The sequence below is a fragment of the Pelodiscus sinensis genome, chromosome 5, assembly GCF_049634645.1.
Source record: "Pelodiscus sinensis isolate JC-2024 chromosome 5, ASM4963464v1, whole genome shotgun sequence".
Classification (NCBI taxonomy): domain Eukaryota; kingdom Metazoa; phylum Chordata; order Testudines; family Trionychidae; genus Pelodiscus; species Pelodiscus sinensis.
In genome coordinates, this window is record NC_134715.1 from 93,413,061 (window position 1) to 93,431,306 (window position 18,246).

Genomic DNA, 18,246 nt, shown 5'->3' on the forward strand with positions numbered 1-18,246 from the left:
GGGTTGAGGAAGGCCACACACACCCTTGTGCTTCCAGGCTGGGGGGAGAAGACTGGGGCTGCACACTGTCCAACTGAAGAAGAGGTGGTCTGCCCTTTCAGAGTGGGGGGTGGGGGGACAATTATATCCCACAGGGCCCTGGGCAGCAGAGGCAGGGCAGGATGCTTGCCTGCCCCAGTCCTTGGTTCATCCACCACGCATGAATGCACCCATGCTGTTGGGGAGCACTATATGACCACTTTTGCAGCTTCCTTTTGCTTCCCCATCAGAAAGTCATTTTTCTGCAGGGAAGCAAAGAAACCTGTGGGACACATGAATTTCAGTCCATGTGCAATGGCACAGAATTCCCCCAGGAGTAAAATGACAAGGTCAGTGAGATGCTTTAAGTTTTCAGATATTGTATAAGGAGGGTGACCATCTGTCCCATTTTTACCAGGTCAGTCCCATATTTAAGGTCTTTTCCTGGTGTCCCAACTTTTTTTAAAACATGGGCACATTGTCCCATATTTCCCCTGCAGCAGAGGCAGGGAAGAGCCACCAACGCTCAGAGTTTCAGTCTCTGGGCCCCAAGCACCGGCGGCTCCCCTTCCCTCCCCACCTTGCATGCTGAGGGGCTGAACTTCATTCCTGCAGTGGGACAAGGTGGGCAAGGAGTTGCCAGCACTTGGAGCTTCAGCTGCTGGAGCCTCAAGCATTGGCGGTTCCTCCCCCAACCACTAAGGGGCTGGAACCCTGAGTAACCCCGAGCACCGGTGGTTTCTCCCCCTTCCCACTCTGGGGCTAGAGCCCTGAGTGCCTCCAGCTTTCCCCTACTTGGGAGCTGGAGCCCCGAGCACTGGCGGCTCCCCTTCTACCTTCCCCCATGGGGCTGGAGCCCTGAGTGCCAGTGCCCACTACCCTTCTCCCAACCCCCCCCCCCCCCGCTTCAGGGCTGAAGCCCTCAGTGCTACCCCCTTGCTACAGGGCAGAAGCCCTGAGCCCCCCTACCTGCTGCAGGGCTGAAGCCCCGAGTGCTGTGTTCCCCACTCAGGGCTGAAGCCCCAAGTGCAAGCAGAGCCCCTCCTTTGGGGCTAAAGCCCTAAGCACCGGCACCCCCCCTTAGTGTTCCATATTTGGCATGGGGAAATATGGTCACTCTACATATAAGGTGTAAGCAAGGTTTTCAGATTGTCATGCTTAATGTTTTACCTTCATGTAAAAGAGCTAAAATGTTAAGTAGTAATTACATTGTTTACCAGATTTCACAAATATACAGTGATGACTTAAACGTTATCACAAGAGAACATGTCGATATTACTGTCAGTACTATGTAAGAACTTATTTCTAATCAATTTTTGCATATATAGTTCCTGTTTACATATTACCGCATGGTGTAACTGATGCACCCTCAACAATTTTGTCATTTTGTACCTCCTGAATTTTAACTACAATGTCAATAACATTAGAAAGGACAATTCTTCCTTAAGTTCTGCATTGAGGGTTTTAGAGGCATTAGAGCAAAGTATACGAAGCAGAATGCATCACAAAACTCTGTCTAGGAATTTTAAAATATACCCATCCCATGTTATCTGGATGCTCTTTCCACTATGTACCAAATTCTGAGGTCATGCAAGTGAGAGTAAATACTCTGAAATTACCAGCCTGGAATACTTCATCTTAGAATTCGGTCCTGTGTGTTTCCTCAGTGCTTCATGGGCATTGTTAGCTAAAAAACTCCTTCAAGAGATAGCTCCTTTTCTGAGTTTTATTACAACCGGAATCATGCTGAAGTGCAGTTGAGCTTCTGGCAGTTTCAAATTAGGGGCATTAAGGTTAAGTAAATATTAAGTTAAAGCCCACAAACAATCTTAACTTTGCCATGTAGTGATACCCAGGATCTGGGGCAAAAGAAAAAAAGTCAAATGTGTTTTTTAAAATCAGTTTTATTTAATTTGAGACAAAGACTAATATGACCACAAAGACTAATATGCATTAATCATAATTGTATAGTTATTGCATGGCATCACATAGCAGAATAAAGGCTGCTTGAGTGCCTTAATTGTGTGTTTCCATATCTTACATGTTTGAATTTCTTTTAGGTTAATCTTAACTCTGAATTTCCTGAAACTATAATACTTGAGGATAATCACAACACCCATGTAATATGTTTTACGTTAACTTCCTGTGTATGTTTTCAACCTTAACTCCACCTTAATGTATTTGTTAATCTAAAACAGTGGGGCCTTGTTTCCTTAACTACAGTATATTTCACTATCTCAAGAAAGTATAATGAACTAAAAAGCATATCCTGTCACCGCCCTTTTGTGGAAATGCAAGATCTGTAAGTAAAGTAGCAATACAGGTGCAGTTCTGTTGCAAAGCAAGTCAATTAGGGGGTAGATTGGCAGTGCAGGAGACAAAAAACAAACTCCATGAGAATTGGGGGGGCGAGAGCAGCAGAGATAGGGAGGGGCACATGTTACAACCTTACCCAATACCCATATGGTTAGCAGTCTGTTGCAAGTGGACTGCCATCCCTGGGTCCTATGTGCTTCCAATCTGAATGGATCTTCGTAGGATCTAATCACCCTTTCTCAGCTTAACACCTCAGCTGTTTCTAGACTGGCTACTTTTTCCAGAAAAGCAGCTGCTTTTCCGGAAAAACTTGCCAGCTGTCTACACTGGCCGCTTGAATTTCCACAAAAGCACTGACGATCTCATGTAAGATTGTCAGTGCTTTTGCGGAAATACTATGCTGCTCCCGTTCGGGCAGAAGTCTTTTTCCGAAAAACTTTTGCGCAAAAGGGCCAGTGTAGACAGCAGAGATTTGTTTTCCGCAAAAAAGCCCCGATCACGAAAATGGCGATCGGGGCTTTTTTGTGGAAAAGCGCGTCTGGATTGGCCACGGACGCTTTTCCGCAAAAAGTGCTTTTGCGGAAAAGCGTCCTGCCAATCTAGACGCGCTTTTCCGAAAATGCTTTTAACGGAAAACTTTTCCGTTAAAAGCATTTCCGGAAAATCATGCCAGTGTAGACGTAGCCCTCTAGTTTAGCCCCTTCATGGACTATGTGGGAAGTGAATAAGGCACACTGGCAGAACTGAGGGTATGTCTACACTACAAAGTTAGTTCGAACTAACGAATGTTAGTTCGAACTAACTTTCATAGGCGCTACACTAGCGCTCCGTTAGTTCGAATTTAATTCGAACTAACAGAGCGCTTAGTTCGAACTAGGTAATCCTCATTCCACGAGGATTAAGCCTAGTTCGAACTAGCTAGTTCGAATTAAGGGGTGTGTAGCCCCTTAATTCGAACTAGTGGGAGGCTAGCCCTCCCCAGGTTTCCCTGGTGGCCACTCTGGCCAACACCAGGGAAACTCTATGCCCCCCTCCCGGCCCCGGAGCCCTTTAAAGAGGCACGGGCTGGCTACGGTGCCCGTGCCAGGTGCAAGCCTGCCAGCACCCAGCCAGCAGACCCTGCACCTCGCACAGATCGAGCCACCCACCCGATGACCCCCAGCCCTCCCCCTCTTCCCGGGACCGGGCTGGCGGCTCCCGGGTGCTTGCGTGGGACCACAAGAGGCGGGCACCCGCCTGGGCTAATGCAAACATCGTGGACCTCGTCCACGATCTCCACACTAGGCACAGGAAAGTGGCCGGCTTGGGCAGGATAGCTGCCAGTCTGGCCATCGAGGAGCAGGTGTGCAAGAGAATCAAGGGGGTCCACTGAGACCCCCGACCCTGAGCCCTGAGCTTACAATGGCCATCCTGGGTCAGACCAAAGGTCCATCTAGCTCAGTAGACTGTCTGCCGACAGCGGCCAATCCTAGGGACCCTGGGGGGGATGGACCGAAGACAGTGACCAAGCCATTTGTCTCGTGCCATCCCTCTCCAGCCTTCCAGAAACCTAGGGCAGGGACACCACTCCTACCCCCTGGCTAATAGCACTCCATGGACCCAACCTCCATGACTTGATCTCACTTCCCTTTAAACTCTGTTCCAGTTCTAGCCTTCACAGCCTCCTGCAGCAAGGAGTTCCACAGGTTCACTCTTTGCTTTGTGAAGAAGAACTTTCTGTTACTAGTTTGAAGCCTGCTACCCATTCCTTTCCTTTGGTGTCCTCTAGTCCTTCTTTATGGGAACTAATGAAGAACTTTTCTGTATGCACCCTCTCCACCCAACTCCTGCTTTTAGAGACCTCTATCCTGTCCCCCCTCCGTCTCCTCTTTTCTAAGCTGAAAAGTCCCAGTCTCTTTAGCCTCTCTTCATAGGGGACCTGTTCCCAACCCCTGATCATTTTAGTTGCCCTCCCAGCCTCTCTCTTCCCCTCTCCCACCTCCTTTTCCCAGTCTCCCCCAGTTTTGTTCAATAAAGACAGATTCCATTTTGGAAGACACGTTATCTTTATTTTGTACATTAAGAAGAGGGGCTAGGGAAGGGTAAGTGGAAGGAGGTGAGGGAGGAACGGGGCACGAGCCCCCGATGGGGAGGACTGGGCTGGCTCTGCGGGCTTCTGGGGATGGAACCTCTCCTGCAGCCCCCCAATTACCCCTTCTCCCCAGATGGCAGCTTGCGGCAAGTGCAGCCGGGCTGATGGCTGAGTGCTGTGATGTGCCCAGTGTGGGCACTCAGGGCACTCCAAGCCAGGACTGCTTTGCAAGCGGGGCACCCCTGAGAACTGTCTGTCCGGGGTGGGGGTCGGGACCCTTTAAGCACAGCCCTCGGCTAGCCTGAGACAGCATCTCCACGCTCTAAGTCCTCCTCTGATGCCCTGCCGGCACTGCTTCCGGCCATCCTTAAGCCTGGTTCAGGGTCCACTTAATGTGGACGCGCTAGTTCGAATTAGGAAAATGCTAATTCGAACTAGTTTTTAGTTCTAGATGCGTTAGTTCGAATTAGCTTAGTTCGAATTAACTAATTCGAACTAAGTTAGTTCGAATTAACGTTGTAGTGTAGACGTACCCTGAGTGAACTTTGGACTTTCCATCTATGGTAAATTCTGACATTTCATCATTTATTTTTGTCCTTACAGAAGATGAAAAGTTGAAATTTAGAAACTTATCGTGGAATGGAAAATCTGAAAAATGTAAATGAATAAATATCTAAACATTTCATTTTGAAATTTTAAATCAAAACAAAATATTTCAACATTCCCAAATTTAAATATTTAATGTTGGTTTGTTGAAATGATCCCAAATGCTTGTTTTCAGCATTACCCTATATTTTCTTATGGAAGCACATTGCATTATAGGAGGTGCAGCACAGCAGAGAGTCTGTCCCAAAGGGAGAAAAGGGACATCAATGTCCCAAACATTTCTCACAATGTAATGAGAATCATGTGACCACATCTCTGGGTCAGAGTGAAATCAGCACATTGCCTTATGAAGTCCAGTCCATATGAGAGAATATGGACCAGAATTACAGCTCCCTTAAGATAATGTTCCATAATAATATAAAAATAGTTTAATATTTTGTTGAATTTAATGAAACCCAACCCAAAATTATATATTTAATTTCATATTTCTTGATGGAAAATTGAAAATGTTAACCAAAATAACAGTTTTCTTCAAGAAAATTTCAGTGTTGCACCAATTGCATTTTCCATTGGAAAATCATTTTTAAGGAAAATTCCTGAACAACTGTAAACATAGGCTTAGCAAAGGAACTTCTTAGCCATAGAAACTTTACTCTGAACTCAACAGAGGGCTACAGATTTTGGAAAACAAGTGTCCTGATACACCTCTCCCTTAGTCTGACATCAGCTCTTCTTATGACTCAAAAGTTTCCCAGTTATTTAAATTAGGAAGTGTCTCTTCTGCTCTTACTTGCCTGCCAGTCCTCTTTATATGTGGTGATGGTTGCTCCTTTTCTCTTGCACACAGAAGCTTCTGCTCTTATGTAGGTCTCTGTTTCTTTCATTTGAATTCCACTAGGGACCACCAGTTTTCCTCTAGTCAACTTCCCTCCAATCAAGTGCCCCTGACACTTTTGTGGAAAATCATTTGTTCTAGGGGGACAGGCTGGTAGTTGAGAAACAGATTCGATGGCTCTAATTTTGATGGCGTCTCAGGATCAGTGAGGTGTCAAACCTTTTTCCCACCTACAGCAGTAGTCTGGAATAGATAAAAGACTACCCATAGGTAAGTTTAGTTATATGTTCAGCACGTAATACAAAATGGAGTTCATCATTTGATACACACATATCTCACTCTGATACAACACATTCAATAGCTCCACAGACTACATGGACAGAATACCTATATAAAAGATGTGTAGCACAAAATAGCCATTTATAGCTTGAAAGCACCAGTAGTAGCACTGAGGTGGCTGTATAGGTGCTCAGCATCCTAGCTCCAGGATGGGAAGGAAAATTTAATTTCCTCCCCCTATGCATTTTGATACAACTTGTCTGCTCAAAGAATATTTATTAGGAGTTGACTTGGGCAGACAATAAGAATTTGTCTCCAAGGTCTCCAATGTGCAATTGAGGAGAGATGATGAACATTTAGAAGAAAAACTTCAACTTGCCTAAGGTCCAGGTCCTAATTTTGTATTTTTTAAATGTTCTTTATATTATTATAACAAATTATTGTATTATATTTTATCTGCATAACATGGGTGTTTTAGAAATCACTGGAGTTTTTGGTTTTATGAAATATTTATTACTCTCCAATCTATTGTCACTAAAGAAGGGAAGCTAATTGATTTTGCATTCACTGTAGGATGTCTTTACTTTATCCTGTCTGAAATTTTTCACTGAATTGATTCTGAGGCTAGTCCCCCTGGAAGCTAGCACAGATGGCCTATTGCAATTGTCAGGCTATAAATGAATGTTGGGTCAGTTAAGGGATATTTTTTCATCTCTATAGATGAGAATTTATGATCATATAACTCCCAATAGTGCTAGTGGGAATTATATACTTTCACCTCCATTAAATAGTTTTAAGAATCTATCTCAGTTGGCAGGTGAGCTACTGTAGTATGGCTTCCTACATTGTGAGCAGAAATAGAATTATTATTTTCTTTCTTAAGAAGTTGGTGTTAGGTACCAGCATTTTAATTCTTTAATTATGTTCAGATTTTTAAGAAAATATTTTAAGACAAGTACAAAAAAGCCTTAATGGTTACTTACTGTAGAAGAGAGTAGGAAAAATAAGAGATTCATTCTCCTCCTTAAAAATAAATATCTTTTTATCACTTGTCCAAGTTGAATGGGTGCACACTAGCTAAAACCAAAGAATACCAGAAAGAAGGAAGTGAAATAGGAGATAAAATTGGTGAATTATTTTCATATGTAGTAGGATACATAAAAACTGTAGTGTGGAGATTTTGGGCATACCATATATCATCTTGCCTTATGAGAGCATTATCTTTTGAGACAAGTTTAAATTTTACTACAGCTGTTCTCCAACATAATCACAATGAGCATGTAAGCATGTAGATTTCTGCGGAAGCTTCCTCTCTGAAAGTGTTAAGGGCTTCATCTTTTTTCAAATAGGATCAAATCCTAAGAGATTTGGAGGTGGAATGTGTCCAGATACAATTACAAATCCAGGTTGAAGAGATTTAGTATTACTGAGCAATAAAATTCAGCATCTGGGACATGGGAGGCATTCTTTCATGCTCTCCCATCCCATAATACAATATGTTCAGTATGTTGTCAGAAAGTATGCTTCACAGTGGTATGCAAAAGGATATCTATCTTTATGCTTATATCTACACATTTTATTATGGGTTTCCAATATAACCATCCTTACAATATAGAACTGTCTTTCTTTTTGTTTTACAGCAAACACTGTAATTATATCATGCATGGATGCTTGTTCATTAAGTAATGTCACCTTTCCACTCTGTGCTTATAACATTTCTTCCAAATGCCTGCAACAAAGAAGTCAAAAACAGAATGTTTTTTGGAAGATCTTTGTAAATTACTCTGATTTTCAAAATACTCCAAGTATTTCTCAAGTTTCTGGGCGTGGACTGCAACAATGTATTTTAAACTCAGCCTGTGAATCCAAGGAAGATATGAATGTTGTTCATCAAGGACCAAGATCAGAAGGTAAACAAAAAACAGGGGAAAATAAGTTCTTAGTGTACCAGTTAATTATGCCAGTTAAAACATCATGAAAATGTAATATGCTGTATATTGCTCCTTTAATCATAACCTGCTGGAAAACTCCAATCACCTGAAGAAGTGGGCTGTGCCCATGAAAGCTCATGATACCATCTACACGTTTTGTTAGTCTATAAAGTGCTACCCGATCATTTGTTGTTTTTAAAGTTTATGAATATAACTTGTTGGCCTTAGCAGCTTGTTTTTGCATTGCTACAAAATGCATAATTAATGCAAAAATGGTTTTAGGAACGTATCTTGGATTTATAGTGAGGACAGTCTGTGGTCTGGGCCCCCCTAGGCTCTGATGTGTGAGGGGAATATGGGGAATATCTTTCTGCTTCTTAGTCGGAGGCCATGTCAGTGAGAGTTTGGGGGGGTTATTTTTTGTTTTTGTGGGGTTTTTTTGGTTTGGGGTTTTGTTTGCTTCTCACTTGTGTGTGGCCTCTGACTGATTTTTCTGTGGGTCAGTGGCCCCTGACCCAAAAAAGGTTCCCCAACCTGGTCTAGATGATCCAAGAGTCACGTCCAGTTCAAACACCTACACTTTCACCTTTTTGTGGAGTTTAGTGTTAGTCTGTATTATCTTCGACAATGATAGATTCTTAAAAAAACCTTTGTAGCTGGTAAATAAAGTCACTAACAAGGAAAACACATTTTGTATTGCAAAATCAATACAACTCACATCTATTCTGAATGCTTATCATTACATATCTTTTTGTCCATTTTACAACTAGTCAGTAATGATGAGTCTTACTGTTTATTTATAGGAATGGAGTTGAGTAGTGAAATATGATACTTTTCTTTTGTAAGTACAAAGTGCTACAAAGCAGATCTTAATGTTTTTTATTTATTTGTAGCTCCAAACACGAGAGGATCATTAGAAAGGAAAGCAAAAAATTTTATTTCTTTCCATAAATATTTCAATTTCACTGTGGGTTATATGAATGACGAAAGTGAGGAATATAACATTTACTATATACTGGAAGTCCACATTAGAAATTCTACAACCAGCAGAGGAAACATTACGGAAGAAAACGTAAATCACTCATGCATAACAGCAATGATGGAAGACCAAAACAGCTGTATAAATATTTCACTGCAACTTCAGACATATGTGGAAAGTAAGTTATGAAAAGGGAATCTGGGGAAATCAAACATGTAACTAACAAAGATCTTACACTATGGAATGAAAACTTCCAATAGTCAACCTTAAGCCTTTCCAATAGGCAGCCATATGCAACTGTTTGAAAGCATTTCCCCCTTTAGTGAAGAGCCATGTCTGCAAGGCAACAGAGAACACCTAAAGGTAGATCTGCTGTATATTTTTGGAAACAAGCCAAAAACACTAACATTGGTACTTTTGGTTAACATTTTTTTTACTTATAGTTCAGTGATTGATTGAATTTGTGTTTAACAAGAATGGATTTTTCTTAGTTGTCATTGATTTATTTTGCTAAAGTTTTTGGCACAGCCTTGCTCCCTATGAAGTAAATGGCAACATTCCTGTTGATTTCAGTGGGAAAAAAGGTATGCTGCAAAGTCAGTGTCATGATGAAAAGTTTCGCTTATATTCTAATCCAGTATGCTTCAGGAAGAAAGCTAGTCCAGTTAGTGAAGACAATTTTGTTGTGATGACAGTCTTTTCCCGGAGGATAGCTTGTCAACTCTTTAAATTTTCTCTTGTGCTGCATGAGCCTTTTAAGAGTCTTTCCTGTCTGATTGCCTGTCACATTCAATGCCATAGTACATTTGCCATTGGGAAACTGGAGAACTCAAGTATTGTTTATTAATGTATTGAAAATTCTAGATTTTAAGTTAGGGAAAAATAGGTGCGCTCTTCACTTGAATTAGCTAAATCAAATTGACTAACTTGAAGTAAAGTCCTAGTGAAGTTAAGGTAGGCTGTAGTTTTAACACAAGCTAGAAGATTGAGTTAAAGTCTATGAAGCAGCCTAGACTTTAACTTAACCTGCTAAATGTGTGTGAAAATGATAGTCTGTTAAGTCCTCACTAGAATTTTACCTCAAATTAATTAACTCAACTTGAGAACATTTTTTTCCCTTAGAAGACAAGATCCAAAGTTTAAGAGGTACCCAGAGTATTAGGGAAATAAAAATAAATATAGGCTAGCCAGGTGAGCAAGAGCCTTTAAATGTGGCCTTTGGAAAGGGAAGGCATAGAGCACTGCACATAGCTGCCTCTCAGAGGCAGCTTATTCCTTGGTGTCACAAGGAGGAAGGAGAAAATTTGTTCCTCTTGGTTTCTGAGGACAGGACAAGGAGTAATGGGCTTAAAGTGCAGCAGGGGAGGTTTAGATTGGACATTAGGAAAAAATTCCTAACTGTCAGGGTGGTCAAATATTGGAATAAATTGCCAAGGGAGGTGGTGGAATCTCCCTCTCTGGAGATATTTAAGAACAGGTTAGATAGACATCTGTCAGGGATGGTGTAGACGGAGCGTGGTCCTGCCTTGAGGGCGGGGGGCTGGACTCGATGACCTCTTGAGGTCCCTTCCAGTCCTATTATTCTATGATTCTATGATTCCTGAGAAATGGGAACTACCAAATGGAACCATCCTGTTACTGATTCTGTTCCCATGTGGTTTCTCAGTTGTACCTGAGTAGGGGACCCAGTGGGAGTTAATACAGCTGTACACTGTATTAGCTATTGAAAACATTTCCATATGGAACTCCAGTAGGTCTCTGTTGCATGTATTTCCACAGAGAAAAGCCTGCCTCCCATGCTTGCCCTGTTCCCAAAATGCTTTTTCGCAGCGGAGTCCTAATAGATGGGATTTCCCAAGAGGTGGTTTTGTAAGTGGCACTTTTCTCCCTTTTTGCATAAGCAAGATTTCCATAAGCACCATGTTCCTTCCTCGCATGCATGTACAGAGGGACTTGATACAAACAAAGGTGTATGTTGTATGCTGGGCACATTCTTTCTATTTCCCATGAAAACAGAAGCCCTCTTTTCATTTATATAATATCCCCTTACATGTGGGTGTTGACTTGTGCAGTATCATCTCATTGGCAGGATCACATATAATAATTTAGACAACTTAAATGAGTTGTTATTTCACATATTTTACGTAACCATCTCAGATATGCACTGTGATACATCCAGCTGAAGATGAAATTTAATTCCAGACAACCCTACTAATTCTGAATGGCAAGAGACAGTAAAGAGAGGCAAAGTTTTTTGTCTTTTCTTTTAAATTTGTAAGCCACTGAGATCCCCTGGTGATGGGCATGGTATAAAGTCCTAGATAGAATGATCCAGGATATAAAAATAATCATGTATTGATTTATTTTAATCTCTTCTCCATTTTATTTTATAACAGATCCTATGGGTATGCCAAAAATCATTTGGCTTGTTCTGATTGCATTTGTTTTTGTGCTTACGATCACTGTTGTTACCTACAAAGTATTCCAAGAAAATAAAAAACAAAAGGGTAAGTACTAAGGATGAAGCTATATAAAATTAAATCCCAATAGATTTTAAAAAGTACGTTCATCTTTGCAATAGGACTAACACTTATTTAAATACAGTTTAAAGAATTATGTTGTAGTTGTATTATGTAATACAACTAAAATAACTGCAGATGGAGGATTGGAAGGCTGAGAGGTTTGATAATGTAATTTTCACCCCTGGAGTCTAGGTTCAAATCCAGTACAGGCAGTCCCCGGGTTACGTACAAGATAGGTACTGTAGGTTTGTTCTTAAGTTGAATTTGTATGCAAGTCGGAACTGGTACATATTGTAGGGGAAACTCTAGCCAAACATTTCTCCCGAGCTCAGTTTTATTCTCCCACACCTCACTTCCCTCAGTCCTTTATTCTCAAGCTGAGGTGTCTGCTGAGAAAAGCCGCTCCGCGTCTCCCTGATCTGCTGTGGGTGGGGGGCGCTAGCTTCGCATCTCCCTGGTCTGCTGGAGGGTGAGTTGCCTCACCCTGTTTGTAAGTAGGGATCCGATGTAAGTCGGATCCATGTAACCCGGGGACTGCCTGTACAGGCTGTCAGTGACTGAAATATGTTAGTGTAACACCAAGAGACTGCCCATATTAGCTCATGGCAGTGGGCAGGATTGAACTTGGAACTTCTGAAGCTTAGTACATGAGCCTGCCTGCATTAAAAGCCAAACACCTCTGAGGTAAGGCTATAGTGAACTCATTAATCTCTAAATGGTCTTAGTGCCACTGAATAGGAGAGACTACCACCCAGGAGGCGTGTGGGTTACATTAGCATTGGACAGATGCATGGTGGCCTATGTAAAATGAGCTGGTGGTCACCGTCCATTCTAAGAGATAGGAAACCACCATTAATGCCCTTGTTGAGTCACAACAGAGAAGCCGAAGCCTAACTAGGCACAGAAATAAAAATAGCCTCTGGCTCCTAAGGATGATCCCTCAGTTCAGGATTGAGGCAAATTAGGTAGATTTGATGAAGCATAGATTGCAGCTGCCTGTTCAGAAGACTGATAATCAAATTCTACCCTGGTGCAGTGCCATAGAGGTCAGGTGAATTGCACTTACTTACAGTGAAGCTGAACTTGGACCAAATGGCTGCAAGATGATCTCCCATCACTTGTTTTTAGTGTTGTTAATTTAGCACCTCGTATGCATTTTGAGTATTTTAAAAAGCATTTACTGTGCTGCAAGAGAGTTTGTCTTGAGTTCAAAGACCAAAATAATTTTCTAAACTATTGCTTCAATAATATGAGCTATATATATGGAATGATCCCTTCTGTCCTTCCCCCTCCCACCACCGTACACTCCATTGAGAACTAGACTTTTGGGCAAGTGACATAATGCCCACATCCAGTAACACTCTTCTGCATGAAGGGGTGTGGCTAGTTGTCCACTAGTATAGGCAGGTTTTTACTGTGTGAGAGACTACCAGAACTCTGAAACCAGCAGGTACAGAGGAGAGAACATACAACTCTTTTCACCAGCATGTAAAGAGTGTTAGTCATAGGGGTGTAGCCACAGATGGGCCTGAGTGGACTGTGGCCTACTGTCTTTGCATCCAAGCCCAACCCTGGAGTCCTCCAGGGCTTTCCTCATGCCCCAGTGCTTGTCCTGTTCTGCCAGCTCATTGGGTGCTGCAGCTGGGGAGCAGAGCCAGGCTGCTGGGTTTAACCCTGCCCCCGTCATTGTCCACCTACACAAATTGGCCCTTCTTGCTACACCACTGGTTAGTAAGCTAGTTTTCATCACACCCTGCTCACTAAGGCATCTGCCCAAAGCAGGCAGGATGCTTGTGAACATTACCACTCAGTAGTTATAGCTTTGTACTCTCCCAGGCTACATCTACACTGTGGAGCTATTTTGGGATACTGGATATTCTGCGTCTTTTGAGCAAGCCTGTTATTTTGAAATATAATGGGCTCACTATTCCAACGTCCCACAAGGACATCCCACAAGAATGAGTGTATCTTGTTCCACAAGGAATAAGGGATGTTTCAGAATAGAGCTCTATTTCAAAATTAACTCAAAATAAGCTACGCAATTTGCATAACTCAAATGCGTAGCTTATTTTGAGCTCTGGGTGCAACCCAGACACACCCCCAGTGATCCAAGAAACCTGAAACTAAGAAAAACCTGAATTTTTCATTACTCATATGACTAAAACAATATTATTTATGTGCATTTAGTTAGCCATCCTGCAACTGTGCACAGTCAGCCATTTCTGTAATAAAGGTATGCCATAAGATTCTGGCTTTAATCATAACTGAACAAGAGGAAGGAAAGTACATGCATGGAAAATGTTTATTTAAAGATGAACTGAAAGATTATTTAAATGAATAAGCAGAATTGACTGAGATTCTAAATCTGAAGCAAAAATTTTCAAGGACATTCAAGTTTCTTAGTTTCCAATTACTGATTTGCTTCTAGTATTATAATTTCTATTAACTGGGAATTATGATTTTAACTAGTTAAATGTAGAATGTTATATTTAATAAAAATCCACATTAAAATAGTGTTACGGTTGCAAAAGACAAGCACACAAATATTAGAAAATGCCAGAATTAAGGTTGCCTTGCTAATCTGAATTCAATCCCTTCATGCATATGCCTATAATGTTCAGTTAATTATACACTCATATGCTATTTTTTCCACAGATCTCTGCCTCAGGATTGACAGTGCTCAGGGAATGAAGCAACTGTTCAATATTTTTATCCTCATAATTCAGTTAGTGGATTCTGCCCCCCCCCCCCCCCCCCCCGGTCTTTATTACTGAATGCCATCCAAAGCATGCAATTAATACAGAAATATTCACTTCTTTCTAGACTTTTCTAGGTTTCTCCCACTGACTTTAGTTGCTGTTATGAGCACGCATCACCTTTGCATATCAAACCTTGAATGCCTTTAGTTAGTTTCTCAGAAAATGAGAAACACAGAGGCTATCTGCCAAAATTTTGGCTTTAGTGCTTTTCTTGGCATCACATAAGAATACTGCAGCAAAGGCAAGGACAGAACTGAATTTTCCTGCAGAGCATCCATCTACTTCAGGGCTATTCAACTTTGGAAATCCTAGGGGCCAAAATAATACTCACAGCACATGCTGAGGGCCACAATTTAAGTGTGGTTGCATATGCATGCAAATATATATGCAAATATTTTATTTCACACTGATGAGCATGAATACAAAAATTAAGGCAAGAGTATACAACATACAGGCCCCATTTTAGTCAGTTTTGCTGATATTAATAAAATGCAATTGTGACGGGTTTGTTGTGTGCGAGCGCCCCCTCTCGGGAGAGCAGGGGCGTTCAGCGGAGCCACCGTCTAGGTCCTTGGTTTTGGGTCCCGAGGTCCGATCTCTCTGAAGGGGTCAGTGGGTGAGATCACCTGTCACCGGCCCAGCAACGGGGTTCAGCGAACCCACCTTTACGTCCCTGGTAAGAGTCTTAGGGTCCTATCCCTGATAGGAGTCTGGGGTTACACCCCCAACACAGGTCCTGGGGTCCTATCCCTGGGCATCCGCCCGGTAAGGGCAACAGCCACTAGGGTCCAATTTGAGGCTGCTCATGTCCGGGAACCCCAGGGGAGGCGGCGAGTCAACTCGATTATGATCAGAGGGGGGAGGGCAAGGAGTGGGGGACCTGGGCCCTCCCTCTCTACCGGGTCCCAGCCTGGGGCCCTAAGTGGAGGGATTAGCGCATTCCCTCCATGACAGGTGAGGTCAATCCTCGAAATTCGCCTGTCCATGGCCACCAGAGCCTAATCCGAACTACCTACTCCGTGCCATGTATAGCCGCAGGCACGGAATCTGAACTACCAGGGCTTTAAAAATGGCGGCGCTCGGCAAGATGCAAATGAAGCCCGGGATATTTAAATCCCGGGCTTCATTTGCAACTTCGGTTGCCTACATTAACCACCCTAGTTCGAACTAGGGTGGTAGTGTAGATATACCCTCACAGAGTAAGAAAACAAAATGTCCGCCAGGAAAAAACAACAACCCCAGAGGCCTTTTTTTTGCTAAACAACTTTGGTCTCCCGCCTTTTTTTTTTTCCCTCAACAGTGGGTTTTTTTTTGGGGGGGGGGGTTTGGTATTTTTGGTTCAACCATCTGGCAACCCTAGGGCCACTTGTTGAGCCCTCCATAAATCCACAGGCCACAAACAAACGGGCTGTGGGCCACATATGGCCAGGGGCCACGTGTTGAATAGCCCTGGTCTACACTGTCCTGAAGACAATACTTTCACTTTCTGTATTCACTTTGCCTTCCTTTCTAGATACCTTCAAACTTCTGGGGCAAATGAGGCAGGGTTCCTACAAAAAGCTCAATCCGCTATACAATCCTAATTCTCCCATTTCCCAACTTCTGCATGCTTGAATTTGTAACCTAAATAAGGTTAATTTAATTGTGGATGCAATTCCTCAAGGTTTTTTAAAATCATATTCTGTTAGGGAATTGTTAACAGCCACCCAGAAAACAACATTAGCAGGGTGGAACTCTGAATAATCAACATTGCAATATAGTTTGAACTACAGAACTAACCACATTTGCCTATAGCAAGAGCTGGCAATTATCTTTATGAGGCATAGGGGAAATGATTGCTAGCATCAGGTGTTTGATCCAAAAGGTGATCAAAAGTAATTTGCGTACCTTTTTCGGATTGTTTGCATACCTTTTTCCGATTGTTTTTTAGGAAGAGGCTTTTTCAAAATTTGGCCCGTCTACACAAGGCGAAATTTTGGAAAAACCTCTTCTTTCGGAAGAGCCCGTATTCCTCATAAAATGAGGGCATTTGATCTTCTGAAAAAAAATGTTGGAAGAGCAGATATGTTCCCTGGTAGTCTAGACATAGTCTGAGGGGTATGATTCCTTCTTTACATGGTGCTTTCACAGAAGGAAACATGTTGCTGAATCCATGAGGAAGGAATGTTAAAAGGAAATTCAGACTGACTTTTCTTCTGCTTCCAGACAGGCTATCTATCCACAGAACTCCCAGTGCAGTATGTAATGCTTCTGTTTTGGCAGTGGTTTGGTTCTACCCTTAGATTGGAATATTCATTTTCAGCTAATATTTTGGCTGGCTGCCCAAGTTATCCTGTGGTACATAAGTAGCTGAAAGGAAAAGATAATTTTCAAAAGCGAAAAATGAAAGCAACTTTACTGGACAATAAAAAAAAAAGTCTGGCACCAGGGTTTTTGCTTCATCTAATTTCCCAGTCTTACTGTAAACAAAGGAAACATTAAAGCAGCTTTAAAAAGCCACAGAGCTCCTTTATAATGGAAAGCGTTAGGCAACTTAAATATAGAGGTTGCCGTGAGCTCTCTCAGTAATGAGTTATATGTATGTAATGATACAGCTGAAGATAAACTATTTTTGTTTTAATCAGGTAGGAAATATAGAGCAACAGCAGCTTCCATTCTCCAACAAAACGACTGCAAACACCCAACAGAATCCACAGCTACTAAAAGTATTCAGCACCTTTCAGGTGAGAAAAATAAAATTCTAACAAATTCTGAAACAGAGAGAAGGGCCAAGAAAGATCTTTTAAGACATTCTGTCTTACCACCTATATTTTGTAGAATTCTCACTTCATCTTTCACAACAGTGTGTTGTCTGTCCTGCTCTAGGACCTGGCACCATGACCACCTCTCATTAATATTCTTCATTGCTCAGTTATTCTCCGAAGTCAATGGGATTTTTGCTGTTGGCTTCAAAGAGAGCAGGAGAAACATAGCCATTGTTAAATATGCTTTCCTAATATGTAGTCTAAACACTTCTTTCCTTTGTTTCAAACAGTTTTTCCTTCTTTTGCCATCCTCTGAGACTGTGAATAACTCCTTTTTGCCTTTAAATTTGTACAGTTTAACAGACTAATCATATTGCTCTTGAATCACTTCTTTCCTAGCTGATAAATATTTAGCTCTCTCAGGTTCCTCATTTATTCTAATTCTAGTATGTTGCTCTGTTATTTATTTTTTCTATATTTTATATCTTTTTCTGAAACTGGGTAACTGAAACACGTTTCTTTCACATATGATCATTCTATATATAAATTGAAGAAGGCGATAACTTTAACACTGCATTGCACTGAGTACTCTTATTTAGGCCTAGATCCTCAGATTTCTATGAGCCCTGGTCTACACCAGGACATTATTCTGAAATAACCCACCTCCCCAAGTTCAAATTTATAAGCAGTGTGTCCATATTACCAATCCTGTTATTTCGAAATAATGGGCTGCAGAATTCAAACTCTGTACTTCTGCTTTTCACAAGTACTTCCTGGGGTTCTAAGTCTGAGGTAGCGCATCCACATTAATGGAGCCTGCCTTGGACTAATTTTGATGCTTCCCCTTAGAAAGGACATGCTAGTTTGAATTTGTTAAATCGGGAGTTCTTAAGTTGAATTTAGTAATTTTGAAATAGTTTCCTAGTGTAGACATGGCCTGAGAGTTAGGTGCCTAAACACCTTTGAGGATCTGGGCCTTAGTATCTTACTTCTGCCCATAGGTCCTTTATACTCTTGCTGCATTCTAATTAGAAGTCTTCCATTTGTGTTTTTGTTTATTTATTATACCTGTCTTATTGTTCAGTGTGTTTGTAGAGCACCTAACAATAGATCTTGCTATAGGGCTGGGTGTCCTTGATGCTATATACAAATAAATATAATACCTAGCCCCATTGCATTTGTTAAT

At 41.7% G+C, this 18,246-nt stretch overlaps 1 protein-coding gene across 13 annotated transcripts in view; it reads left to right on the top strand.

Moving 5' to 3' along the window:
* TMEM156 (transmembrane protein 156) overlaps nt 1-18,246 on the top strand; it is a 107,305-nt gene that overhangs the window by 14,972 nt on the left and 74,087 nt on the right. For 12 of the 13 annotated variants that reach the window (XR_012904321.1, XR_012904320.1, XM_075930581.1 and 9 more), the window contains 4 exons: nt 7,766-8,035; nt 8,950-9,213; nt 11,432-11,542; nt 16,941-17,039. Coding sequence is in view for 11 of the 13 variants with exons in the window: in XM_075930581.1 (XP_075786696.1) it covers nt 7,766-8,035; nt 8,950-9,213; nt 11,432-11,542; nt 16,941-17,039 (744 nt within the window). In the remaining 2 variants the exon portion in view is untranslated. Of the gene's footprint in view, nt 1-5,484; nt 6,117-7,765; nt 8,036-8,949; nt 9,214-11,431; nt 11,543-16,940; nt 17,040-18,246 lie in introns of those variants that run through there. The other variant, XM_075930583.1, reaches the window with a different exon arrangement.